This window comes from Phalacrocorax aristotelis, chromosome 1 (assembly GCF_949628215.1).
Source record: "Phalacrocorax aristotelis chromosome 1, bGulAri2.1, whole genome shotgun sequence".
Classification (NCBI taxonomy): Eukaryota; Metazoa; Chordata; class Aves; order Suliformes; family Phalacrocoracidae; genus Phalacrocorax; species Phalacrocorax aristotelis.
In genome coordinates this window covers 2740793-2754329 of record NC_134276.1, presented here as the reverse complement: position 1 = coordinate 2754329, position 13537 = coordinate 2740793, and the positions used below count along the sequence as shown (strand labels likewise).

At 45.8% G+C, this 13537-nt stretch overlaps 1 protein-coding gene across 3 annotated transcripts in view; it reads right to left on the bottom strand.

Annotated features, from left to right (window-relative positions):
• Positions 1–13537, bottom strand: part of GDPD5 (glycerophosphodiester phosphodiesterase domain containing 5) — a 178424-nt gene that overhangs the window by 108376 nt on the left and 56511 nt on the right. For all 3 annotated transcript variants that reach the window (XM_075111935.1, XM_075112106.1, XM_075112024.1), the window contains exon 2: positions 3917–4091. In XM_075111935.1, coding sequence (XP_074968036.1) covers positions 3917–4033 — 117 coding nt within the window. In that variant the 5' untranslated portion in view covers positions 4034–4091. The remainder of the gene's footprint in view (positions 1–3916; positions 4092–13537) is intronic.

Sequence of the window (13537 nt, the reverse complement as noted above, 5' to 3'; positions counted from 1 at the left end):
CCTGCCTCTACTTTATCTCAGAAGGGTTTGTGGTTGGGAAGTACAGTATCAGCGTGCCTGCTACTAAGCGGAGAAGCCAAAGCCCTTTGTAAATGGTGTTAGTATTTTATCCTATTTGACAGGGAATGAAATAAGAGAAGTAAAATGAAGATCCCAAGATTTTTCAGTACACGATAACTGCAAAAAAAAGACCCCACAGCCAGCCAATAAATACGGCTTCTTCTGTTTGTTGGATAGATAAAAAAAAATTATTGCAATTTTCTTCTGCAGCATCTCTTTTTCCCCACTCCCACCTAGCATGATTTCCCAGGTGTGAGATTTGCTGTGTACAGACAACAGTTTTGGAAGCAATAAAAAAAAAGCCCTGAACAAAACCAGTTGATAGATTTAACTTCATGTTTATACAACGCAGCACTTCAACATCTCCCATGTGGATACCGATCCTGTAATACCTCTGGATGGATTTTAAAGAGATGCTGCAGCCAGCCCTGGACTTTACCCGGGGAGCAAGAGCTATTCTGGTGTTGTAACAGCCAGGAGCAGTTCATTTCAGGTGAAGCACACAAGCTGCACGCAGAGTGCTGTGTTTATACACGGCAATCAGCAGCGCCGCGCTCTCCGTGTTTAACTGCTGGCAACCCACCAACAGGATCGTGCTATGCGGGAGCTACCTTGGAAGCTGCCGTCTGAACTTCAGACCTTTAAAAGCACATATGACAACAAGGCAAAGCTTATTTACCCGCAGTTTCTCTGTTCGGGGCAATAAAGCCCTGTTAAGATGATGCACTGACTTCATAAGGATTTCCTTGGTTGAATACCTGATGAACAAGCTGTGGTTAGGTCAGAAATTGCTTCCTCACACCAGCTACAGAGCTTATAATGGTCTGAATCTCAGCAGGACCATTTCTTCTCTTATATGCCTTTCATTTAAAAAAAACATTAAAAGTTTTTAAAAAGTGAAAGAGGATCTTGCCATTAAAGCTGAAGGTGCTCAATAAAGGAATTTTGCAGCTGCTCAAAATTTAAAAAGGAGACCAAGTGCCTTCAGCCCCCCTCCTCTGCTCTCAAAGGTCAGAGGAACACAAGAGAATTACAATTCTAGCAAGCAGTCTCCCAAAAACCTTAGAACTCAAGCTTAAAATTGTTCTTTTCATGTAAATGTTGAGTGTGGTAGAAAGCCGGTTCTGCATACATTTGGGGGGAAAGGAAAGCAATCATTAAAACTCTGGCTGTTGAGCCGCAGCACAATTAAGAAAACAGTCATCAGCAGAAGATTTCAAGGAGGCAAGGTTGGGTTGTAGCCCAAATTTAGGTCAAGGCCTTTTATTCTAGAAAGTTTGATCTTTTACAAAGAAAGCAGATAACCATACTGTAGCCTACACTAAAAAAGTTGCTTTTTGAATACATGCCTCGCTTTCTGATAATTACGGAGTCTAAACAAAACGTGTACATACCCCTATTCCTTATTTCCCAGGTAGCTCTAGATTTTGCAAGACTTAAGGCCTCTCGAGTATACCATACCCCTTTCTATAGAAGCCACGCTCAGGAAAACATACATTATACTACAATTGCCTCTACTTTCAGCTTGCAGTGGCCGAGCTACTCTCAGGTCAGATACAGGTCAATGCAATAGGTATCATCATCAATATGCCACTGCCTTTGTGTAACACAAACACGCACCCAAGTCACAGAATGGTATTTCCCTGGCTAATCCCCGAGATACACCTGAATATTCTGCCTGGAATACATCAGCTGGAGACAATCAGCATATGTAAAACTTCCTATCTCCATCCAATACCTTAGGATCTTGGAAAGTTTTCCCACACATCCCAAAAGTCCTCTCCTGCAGACCAGAGATCGCTAAACCCCAATGCCGGGAGTACCCTGGATGCTGGGGTAGGTCCGTCCCTGCTTCAGAGCTCCACTCAACTGCAGAGATAGGATTTTGCAGTACAAGTGGTCCCAAATTTGAGCGACACCACGAAATGCTCTCCCACCCGATCCAGAGAGGTGGGGGGACGATAATACCGGTTCGCAGCCCACCAAAGTTACCTGCTTGCTCAAATAGCCAAGGACCGATTTGCAACTGAAGAGGCTTCTCACTCATCTCTTACGAACATCCCAGAGTTCACACCCGTCCTCTGCAATACTCAAGCACAAGCAACTAGACCAGTCCAACAGAGCACAATTACCCTTCGTTTGCATTTTTCCCTCCACACACAGTGCTACAATCACTCATTCCAGCACTAACACCTGCAAGGCACTCTACTGACAGTAAGACGGGAACAGATTCTTCATACCTTGGTTTTGCATAGCCTATAGCTAATTTTAGACTTCCTTCTTTGGCTCCCACAAGAGCCAAGCTATCTCCATTTCTCTGTTCAACAAAGTGGAAGTTGAGGGCTCATGTAGCCCTTAATCAGACCAACTCAGAGACTGGACATATTTTAAGCCCTACTCAGGTACTTTAAACACAATAAATTCCTTTCTAGCACTACAAAAACAATTGAAATTCCAAGTAGAATTAATTGGAAAGCTGCCACTGATATTTTTTTGGTAAAATAAATCAGTGCAAGCAGAGCCAGCTTTCACTGAAAAAAATTAAGTCAATGGCAGTTTTTCTATGGCTTTGTAGTTTTTAGGTATACAGAATAGGGCATTTTGATTATTTACATTAGTACACGCCCACATGCCAAGACATTACGTCCCACTGTTTTCCTGACAAAGTCTTAGAAACCCAACTACACCCTCTGCGTATGTGTCCGGGGATTTGCTCAAAGGAAACTTCTGCTGGCTCAGAAGCGGTCACTAAGATGAAGCTGCCCAGACTGAAAGGGGAGGAAAACCAGCACAAACGTTTCTACTTTGCAAAAGGAAATTTGTTTTACGCTGCACAAATGGAACCCATGACTTTTCAATTCACGTGGGAGCTCCAGCCAAGCTGCACAACCGACAATCGATGCAATTCAGAACCAGGAGCGTTCCTGGCACAGGACCTGCCGCCTAGAAGTGTTTTTCTCCTTAACAGCCTCTTTTCCAGAGGAAAAGCACTCTACAGCCAGGAAGATCCCTGGTTATAGACTTCAAAACAAAACAGAGCAGCTGACTGCCACCAGAGCAAAAATAAGCCCTCAAAAAGCAGTGAAAGAATCTCCTGGGATCATTGCCAGGAGAAACGAGATTTAAGTTTTATTTTGTGGGTTTTTGTTATTTAAGTAGTAAGCATACTAAAAAAAACCCTCCAGACACCATGAGAGCCGAGAAGAACAGTAATACACAACAACCGTTACCCGGAAGATGCAATAGGGCAGCTTTGACAGCAGCTTTTTCACATTTCTTCCCATAAACACATCAGGTCTCACGAGACCTCATCTCACTGCCCCAAATGACAGGGAAGGTGCGAGTCCAGCCCCGCTGCCTGGATTCCCTCTGCCAGAGCTCTTAAAAATTGCATTTATCCAGGAGAGGGATAAGTCACCTCTATCAGCAGCCCTGTTTATCCCCAGCTAGTTCCCACCTCCTGCTACCTTTCCCTACCTACAAACTTATTTTCACGTGCACAGAAGCTAGAGACTAAACAGAAATACAGTTCCTACATATTCAGCCACCAATAAGACACTGAGCAAGGAGCAAAACAGAAGTCTCCCCCAGAACCAAACGGACAATACGGACAGATTTGGCCAAACCTGTTCCACTCAATCCCTTTGAGCATCGTGACCAGCTAACCATGCCCACCTGCTGCATCAACGGCATGGTGAGGGCTTCTTGCAGACCTCCAAGCCATGGGGGGCCAGTGGTTTTCATGGTCTATCCAAGCCAACAAAAAACCTCAAATATCCAGCACTTTCAACCAAGACCCACACCCCCATCCACAATCTGAAGTCACCGGGAAGAGGCAACGCCATCAACTACCCACCTTGGTGGTGTCGTCATGTGACCGCTGGTACCGTTTCCAGCGGCAGCCGTAGATCCCCGTCAGACAGGACAAACATAGCTGCGGCTCGTAGTACTGCAGCGGTTGGTGTTTAACCATGCTCCTTCCAGCCCCTCAGGAGCGAGGTATCAGAAATCCATCAGGTCTTGGGAGCGCCCTTCAGCAAGAGAAAAGAAGGGGGGGGGGGGGCAGGGGGGGAGGAGAGGAAATTGCTTGTTAATGTATTGAAATATTGCTTGGCATTTTTTCAATTTAATAATTAACCATGCCCTCTGGCTATTAAAAGAGTAGGAATGATAATCAGATCTACTCTCAGCCCTGCCAACATCTCCAGCTCGTTACTCAACGAGACCAAGAAGTTTAATTAGTTTGCAAGTTTTATTTCCTCGCGCAGTTTCTCCCACACCACTGAAAGCAAATGTATTCATAGGAGTTATCAGTAAGAAAAGCCACACAAGGACAAGAGCAGTAGGTAGATTATTTGGAGCCCAGATGATTAGATTTTTATGCATTATTGAAATGTAAAGAACCATACCCTCCACAAGCACAACCTTAAAATTGATTCAGAGACCTCTGCAAAGTTGAAACCCAGCCAAGCTAAATCAGTTTATCTTGAGCATCCTGTGGAGGCTGCGAAACAGTCCCAGATAAGGAGCTAACACTTCTGTGCATGCTGGGAGAGGCAGGTATTATCCTTTCCCTTCACAGGCATCTCTGACGAGCGCTCACAGGGATGCAGAGCTGGTTGCAGCCTTCACCCAGGAGAAAGATCCCTTCTCCACCAAACAGCATTCACTCCCAAAGGACCAGACTGACTCAGATGCAACTGCACTATTTGCCTTGCGTGGGAACATCACTGTTTCGAGGGGAAGTACTCCGCTCCATCGATTGCGTGCTTTGTGCGTCACAGGGCTTCTTTTTTTTTCTTTTTTTTTTTTTTTAACATATTTAAATGCTCACTTTTGTCTCTGGTAAGATTTGTATCAAGAACAGACCAAGTTCTTACTAATTCATAGAATCAGCATTCAGGGATGGGAACCTCAAAGCAAATATTTGCCAGTCTGGTGGCGTCATGCTGCTCTCAGGTGTACTTAACTCCCACCAGGGGTTTTCCACAGGTTCCTGGTGCACAAGCGTACACCCACAGCCCCACACATTGCTGTTGTGTGGATAGTCAGTGCACCTTGAGCAGTGTTCAACAGCAGCTGAGCTTGCAAAGTGCTTGGCTACCTTTCCAGAGCACGCAGGGTACGTGGGCAGTAGGAAATCGCACCCTCTCTGGGGGAAACGCTTCATTTCCTTATACGCAGGATCCCCCGTGCTCAGATCTTGCAAAAGGCTATGACAGCTATGTGTAGCAACATCCTCACTGGCATCGAAGTGTGACAGGGCTTAAGGAGATAACCAAGCCACCTGAAAGCCTTTCATTGCCACGTCCCACGGAAAGAAGCCTCCAAGAATGGGGCTGGGTATTACTGGGCACATATCCATTAGAGCTGATGCATAAGGGGACGCTGCAGGTGTTGCAAACACCGTGGCAGAGTCTAGAAATGTCAACAAGGACACAGACAGCTCAATCCTTCCAGCTTCTGTCCTTCTTTGTGTCCATCTACACTCTGTGCTTTGTGCTGGCAGCCTAGGACAGCCCTGTCCTGGCTTTCTCTAAGAGAGCTCAGCATCCAAGAGGCAGGCACATCTTCGTAGTTGGCTGCTGTGGTTTCAAAGCCCACCAGACCATTACTACCCTGTCTCCGGAGCCCACAAGCCATAGTTCCTCTACCTTCCTCTTACACAGGTACACAAAATGTAGCTTTATAGAGAGGTTTGCTGAAAGGATAAACACTCTGTGTGCCGCTCAAGGCTTTGACCCAGGCAGAGGACACGAGATGTGCAGGGCTTGCGTATCAGTTTGTAGCTGGCCCAGATCCCCACGTGCTTTTGTTCATCCCCCCAGGGAGGACACGCAGAACAGAGGCAAACACCCATCCAGTCTGAAACAAGAGCTATTTGCTGACCATGTCACTGCCCCCAGGCACTGCTGTACTACCTCTGTGGCCTCATGCTTGAGGTCACCTCCCTGCCTGCATTTCATCCTTTCTCATGCTATTTATAAAGCTCAGCATTAGCCACTGCACAAGTTGCCTCCTATCTTCAGCTTCTGTCTGCTCCAAGACTGTCCCTACAAAATTAGTTTCCCAGCCTGCCTTCCCCATGCGCCGGCAGCACACTGAGGGCAGAAACAGCTGTCAGAACAGGACAGAAACACTGAGGACATGCGAAGTTAGATGCTATTTAAGGGTCTTGGACAAAGCCATAATCTCTGCCCTGAAGATCGCAAGCAGCAAGTGACATACAAGATGCTGCGGGACACAAGCAGGACAAAAATTGTGCACAATCTATTAACGACTCCACTGCCAGGCTACAATCATGACACGAAATTCTTCATGAATTAATCTCCAAAGGACAGCATCTCTCCTGGTTTCTACCTCCTCCTGCTTTAGTCATGCAAGGCAAGAGTGCACCTCTATCTCTAAAAGCTTTGACCACGTATTTTATTTGCTAGCTGGCAAGAATTGCATTGCAAACTCAAACACAAGCACTACGCTTGAGTATGTCATCCCTCCGCTCTTCTAGGAAGACACGAGCTGTTCTCCAGCCCAGACACCTGGAAAAGGGGTGCTGTTCACCAGCCACACGCACGCAGAGCATCAAAGCTGGCAAACCCTGATTTTCCAAATAGAAATTCAATTCATCTGAAGTGGAGGAGCCTGGGAGCAGAGGCTGTCCTTCAAGATTATAACTTGTGTTGTGGATCCATCGTTCTGTTAACAAAAGTTGAAGCTCTCACACTTACACCCCCAGCTGAAACTTCACAGCACAACTCAAAAGGCACCTGATAAGGCCGGGAAGGGAATAGGGTGAGGTGGGCAAGCACCACAAGTTAGCAGGTACATGAAGAGTTCTTATCTCAGGGCTATTGCCAGGATCCCTGATTCAACCTGTTCAGGATACAAGCATCCCTCTCATGACCACATATCCGCAGCTATCAGCTGAAGGCATGAACTTTGTGGCGACCAGAGATAGTGGAGGCACCAAAGACTTTCCAAACAGCATTGCTTTAATAAGGTATGAATGCACTTCAGAGATGGAGACGGATCAGCAATCGACCTGGATAAAAAAAGTCATACCAGGAACGACAACAGCCAGGGTAGATGAAAAAAGCTTTGAGTTTATTGTCCAGTTCTGCAGAGCACATACCAGCCTCCTGCAGCAGAATCTAATCCAGCATCTCCCAAAGTCCTGGTAGAGATCGGGAGGGATACAAGCATTTTAAGTGCAAAAGGGCAACCCAAAAGCACGCTTGTCCACCAACACCATCACCAGAAGGCACTGCTGGAAGGTTTTAAGAGCAGCAGAATCCACTAAATACAACCACGAGGATGAAAATTACAAGCAAGGGAAAGTACAGCTGATCAGGCTCCACAAGTCACCAAATGAAGCTTCCACCCTGGTTCCTCTCACTGAACCCCAGCACAGATAGATGCTATGAGAGCCCACAGATTCAGGCTACTCTCCATACAAGCCATCAGGAGAAACATGAAGAGAAGATATCCAACATGAGTTTCAAAAAAGCGCTTCCTAAATGCAGTTGCATCGCATGAGGCACAACCTACAAGCTTAAAATCATTCCTTCCTCTCCATGGAGATCACTAGCAGACGCACAAAAGCCCACAACAGAAAGGAAAATACAAAACACAGCACCCATCCTCCCCACCACACGCAGACACTCGAGTAGTAACAAGACACGCAGGAAGAGACTGAAGCACAGCAAGCAAGATGCTGCTCGAGAGAAACCACACCGATACCATCTGTTGGGAGATCCTTGCTTGGCCAAGATCATGGACTGAATACTTCTGCTTCCAGAAACAGATTTGATGGAGAGAAGCAGAAAGTCCGTACCTTACAATCACTGTTCCCATGACATCTACATCTTTGAGGTGAAGAAAGCAGGCTATGAATGATTCAAACCTCTGCTGGTTAGCATTACATACAGAAATGAAAACAGGAAGCAAGACAACATACATTAATTATTCAAATTCAGCAACTTGTACCAGCAGGGGGAAATAAAATAGCATAGAAAACACAAACCCACATGAGCTATCAACCTTGACTTTAAAGGTGCGTCATCTGCCAAAGGCTACGCACTTCTTCGAGCTGAATAACCGAGTTTGCCAGCCAGCTTGCCCAGAAAGGGGGAGCAGGGTAGAGTCCATCTGCAAATACAGCGGGAGCATTTTCTGAAGGTTCCAGGATGCCTAATTAGCACACATTGCATCCCTGAAATACTGGACAGTAGGTATCCGTTACAGCCTGTGACACTTGATTCCTTTCCAAACAGCTTCAGAGGAAGAAGGGGGGGAAAAAGCGAGAGAGAATTCAAGTTGCAGATTTAAAAAGGAGGCTCTCTGGGGAGATCTGGCCTAAAAAATTCGGATTTTTTTTTGTCTCTATGAGTTAACTCCTCCATCCCTGTAGCCTTAGAGCAATACTCAGAAACCTGGGGTGGAGAAGGATCAGAGCAATCAGGACCAATTGTTAAACCATTTCATTGCTGTCTTTTTAGCTAAGGGGAGAGCAACAGCATGAGTCCTGAAGTGCGCTGAGTAAATAATGTGAATGCAGCCGTGGAAGAGCAGGTTTAATAGCATCCAACCCTTTCACAAGGCTTGGTGCAGTCCAAGCCCTCCCCTGTAATCCCCCCTCATGGTTTTTTTTTTGGCTGGGTTTTGTGTCATCCATGTGTCCCACCCACCCCCCCGTCAACCTAGTTTCACACAGGTCACACTGATCTCATTCAGCACCTTGGGACAAATCTTTTAATAGCCCAGAGACAAGCAGCTTACCACACATCCAGCACCACCACCGACAGCACTACTCTGAATACCTGCGTGGTTTGGTCAGGGTGGTTTGGGGGAGCTGGGGGGGAGAGATGGAGAGCTATATGTTCCTGCCTGCCTTACCTTGACCTGCCACCCCCAGCCTTCTTCCAAATACCCTAGGCTGATTCAGTATGACAAGCACATGACTTCTTGCTTAAGCCTGCCAAGGGCTCCTAAATTGGATCAGCACATCCAAGAAAGAACCAAAACATAGCCAAGGATGCTTTGATGCATGCTTACAAATCCTGAAGTCTAAGGAGACGGCTGGAGCGTGCAAACCCAAGCACCTGGGGAGAGGAGGACACCCATGGTCTACAGCATGTCCATCCATCAAGATACAGCTGGAAAGACCCAAATGGAAAGCGTAGGCTTTCCATGAGGAGGCTCCCATAGTTTCAGAGAGGCAGGTTCATTTGGAGAGTCAGGGGACAGCAGAGAAACGCCATCACTGTCGCATCCATACCCCCATGTACTCCCTCCATAGCTGGAGAGGCCAAAAGGCCATCGCAGCAGCGGGACACCCAAAAGCCGAGCAGGCCCCTAGTACGCAAGATACAATCTCTCAACAATCAGGCCCAAGGAAACTTGCCCCACTTGCAATGCAAATAAATGCAGAAAATGGACTCCAAGGCTGTTTGAGATTTTTTTCTTTAGCTAACCCATTTTCAATGAGCTTTGACGGATTCTACTAATTTTGGCATTAAAAGAAGTGTTTTTCATCTCTATGGTGACTCATGGGATCACTGTTTATCAAGAGTCTCTGTATAGTTTCAACATCTCCATATCTCATTAAAATTGCTATCAAGCTAGTTACACTTAAAACCTTGTTAAGCAAATAATTACCTGTACCGATTAGGTAAGAATATCACTGATAACCAATTACCCCTATTGATATTCTTGTAAGCCTTCTGTCCATCGTTTCCCTAATTATACTGGAAAATTCTGATTTTACTAAAACACAGAAGTTAAGCAGAGCAAACGTGCCAGTTCTATGCACAAGAAAGAAATCCCTTCTGTTGCCCAGCGAGGACTGAAATGATTTAAAGCATTAGAAGGAACTGATCTAAATTCTTGTGACTTTCGCAGACTCTTCATGGTTTTCATAGCAATCTTTTCTTTAATATACTGAACTCATCCAAACCGAAGTAATGCAATTTCACTTTCCGCGACTTGGAAGATGGAAATGGAAGAGGGACAATATCCCCATCTGTTTAATAACAGAACGACTCTTACAGAGGGATGTTTGCTACAGCCGTTCCCACAGGAGGAAATCTATATGCGCACACACACACAGAGCAGTACTTTCCACATTTTGTTGGCACAGACCCAGAACATCTCAACTTGGCAAGATCAAGATTTCATTTCAAGGCAGGAATGGTAAGAGAACACCCCAAAGCCGTGAACAGCCTCAACTGCTGGGGCTGATGCATGTCGGTGGTGGAAGGTTGTGGTGACCCCCCGTCACTGCAGACCTCTTGATGACCCGGTGGGGTTATTCTTTCCAGTACATTGTTTATGCCTCGCTGTGTAAATTGGGTGGGGTTAGATGTCTCCCACCCACTTTTCCCCAGCTACAAACATTCAGTTTTATATAGATAACACTGAGGAGTCCCTGCTCAAACAAAAGCAGCAGATGCATTAAAATGCTGGTTTCCATCTAAAATTTTTCCCTGGCAAACAACAACAAGATAATCTGAAGCACAGTGTTCCTTGCCACGTGCAGGTGTGTTTGTGCATGTAAGTGGGGTCTTTTGGATGAGAACTGAGGCAGGAGAGCACATATTGTCAAAACGCCCTTGCCTTAAAAGCCAGATGTTGTTACCTCAACGACAGAAAATAAGGGGGGAAAATAAATAAGTAAATTTTTTTAAAAAAGGAGAGGTCTACAGGCCTCGTCTTGATCTATCAGAGAAGTTTTACACCTCTCAAGGGGAACAACTATCTCCCTGATGCCTGGTGATGCCAAAACCCCATGACTACATCCAAATCCAGGGCGACAGCCCGTAGAATCCCTTTGATTCACAAAGTGGCAAGTGATGACCCAAATAGTCAGGATCTGGCTGACGCGTAGCCCCAATGGGTCTGACCTGTTGTTTATTGTTCTTAAATTTTTTAAGAATTAACGCTTTGAAACTAGGGCAGCATGTAGTTTGGGGGTTGTACACTTCCAGTTAATGAGAATTCAGACTTCAAAAGATAAACACTTCAAAGGGATTACAAAAGAAAGACTTAGACTTTAATCTCACTAAATAAATAAGCACGGTACATACTAACGCCCTCTGCAATCTAGCTTCTAAACGTTTTCCACAAACTAAGGGTATATTGGGAGCCTAGCATTTTAAAAAAGGGTTGAAGAAGCAGAACAGGACACCGGAAAAACCTGCACAAACTTCTTGCAGAGCAATAACCAAAGGCAATCTCTGCTTTCTGCACAAGCTTCAGCCTTTGCAAGAAAACCTTGCAAGCAAAGGCTTCAGCTCAGCTCTGCAAACCCGGTATCTGCTATAGTCAAAGCTGTTGACAAGAGCCAGGTTCTCTCCTCCCCGCAGGCTGGGACGCGACCAACAGCAGTCACAGTTTCAAGCATTAGTAGGACTGTGCTGCATTTTCGTCTGTGATGGCAGTGGTGGTGGCCACATACTGCCTGGCTTCAGGTTGTACCTGCCCTGGCACATCTCAGCAGAGCCCTGCCCTACAAGCATGTCCTCAAGGAGATGGATCACAGCATGTGGCAAACAATCTCAGTAGGAGAATTCCTTGATTAGTTCAATTTCTACCTGAATAGCAGTTTGCATCTGTACATGCTCAAAAGACTGCAGGAATAAGGCTCTGCAATAGCCCCGGGTGCCAGCTATAATGTCCAAGACAAAGATCAAGCTACTTCCTTCATCTTGGCAAAGACCACTAGGGATGGACAAGGAACAAACAATCCAGATCATGGTCAGTTCAGATTCTTCTCTGAGAGATACTCGGAAACAGAGTCCTAGGTCATAACAGATGAGAGTTGACAAATAAGTGCAAGGAGCCCCACGAGTTGTGCCCATCTGATTTCTAAGTGACTTGTCACTAGAAACCAGTGCAACAAGTTCACGAGTTCTTCACACCTAAAAATTAGAAAGCCAACAGGAAGCTGGATGCAGACAGAAGAGTGGTGAGGACACTCGACACACATACCTGGGGTGCTGTCCTGCCTAGACATAGCTCCAGAATCAGAGAAACAAGAAATAATGTAGACCAAAGATTTCTGTGCAAAGGAGACCGAAGTCACTTCAGACTATGAAATAACAGGTGATAAATAAGATACGTCCAACATCTCCCAGGATCCCCTAGTTGGAAAAGTCCAAAAAGAGTACGTGTAGCTTGCTTTGAAGTTCAAGGGCTGATTTTCTAAAGCACAATGGCTCTGAGAGCAGGCTAATGCAGCAGAGACTATCTTCCCCAAGCTTCTGCTTCATGGTTAGATCTGAGTGGCCAAAACACAGACTCTGCTCAAAGCTTTTCCTGCCACTGGGGTAGTTCCTGTGCAATAAACCTCAGTGGTTCACCAAAAGAGAGCTCAAAACACAGCTTTCCTTTTGCCTTGCTTGGCTCATTTTCTCTATGGTCCTCCTTATTTGTAACAAGCCCTGTGAGCCCTATCTCCCACACCTCTGCTATTCTTAAAAGTAAATAACTAAAGTAAAATTTAAAATAAGCCTGGTGAAGCCACAAACAGGGTCTAAAGTTACTGGAATAAGTAGGCAACACACAGACGGGTCATGAGGACTTTTCTAAGAGAAAACACAGGATGTTTTTAGTCCCCTCTGCCAAAGACTTCCTCGCAACCCAAGTATGAGGAGAGTTTGATCTTCTGGGGGCTGGTGCAGAGATGGGCAACACCACATGAACTGCTCACATCTGCAAGTCTAATGAGACTCGGCTTTCAGAAGTAGCAAAAGGAAGTTTTAAGCAGCCCAAGAGTGTAAACCCCCATTCTTCCTGACAGACAAAGTCCGCTATAGCTGCTGCAGAGATAGGTGGCTGGGGGGAGTCAAAAGTACCCAAGCAAGCTAGAAAAAAATGCAGTAAGTGACATGGATAGGCCTGATCCCACCCTCAGGGTGGATGGTGGATGCGTCTGCTTCCATCTTTCCAAGTCTGTCATAGGGCAGGCCCAAGCTGGGGTGCCTGTATGAGGACGTCTCCTGTGCTTGACCAGAAAGGCCAGCAAGTGTCAGTCAAGATAGGCGAGTGTTCACAGGCACAGATATTTGCATTACGGCAATGGAATAGTGATTAATTCTGTTGTAAGCAAAGCTGAAAGGCAGTAAACACCCCACCCCCCAAAAAAAAAAAGAAAAAGAGCAGAAGAAAGATTGATAAAGGCAGTAACAGCAACACCCTGAACTCCAATGCCAATGAGTTAATTAGCCCTATAGCCACGTTTCCTTTACATAGTGTTTTCTAGCTGAGAAAAGCCAAGAGTCTCAATGTCACAACAGGGTCACCGATCATAATCAGAAATGCGGTTTTATGTGAAAAGCTACAGCAGCCCAACTGCTGCGCGATCTTTACGCTGTGAGAGAGCGTAGCCCAGCCCTACTGAGCCGGCACTCAGCGAGCACGTGCTAACTTCCAAGCTAGAAACCGCCAGGAAACCAGTGGACTTTCACTATCCAAAAAC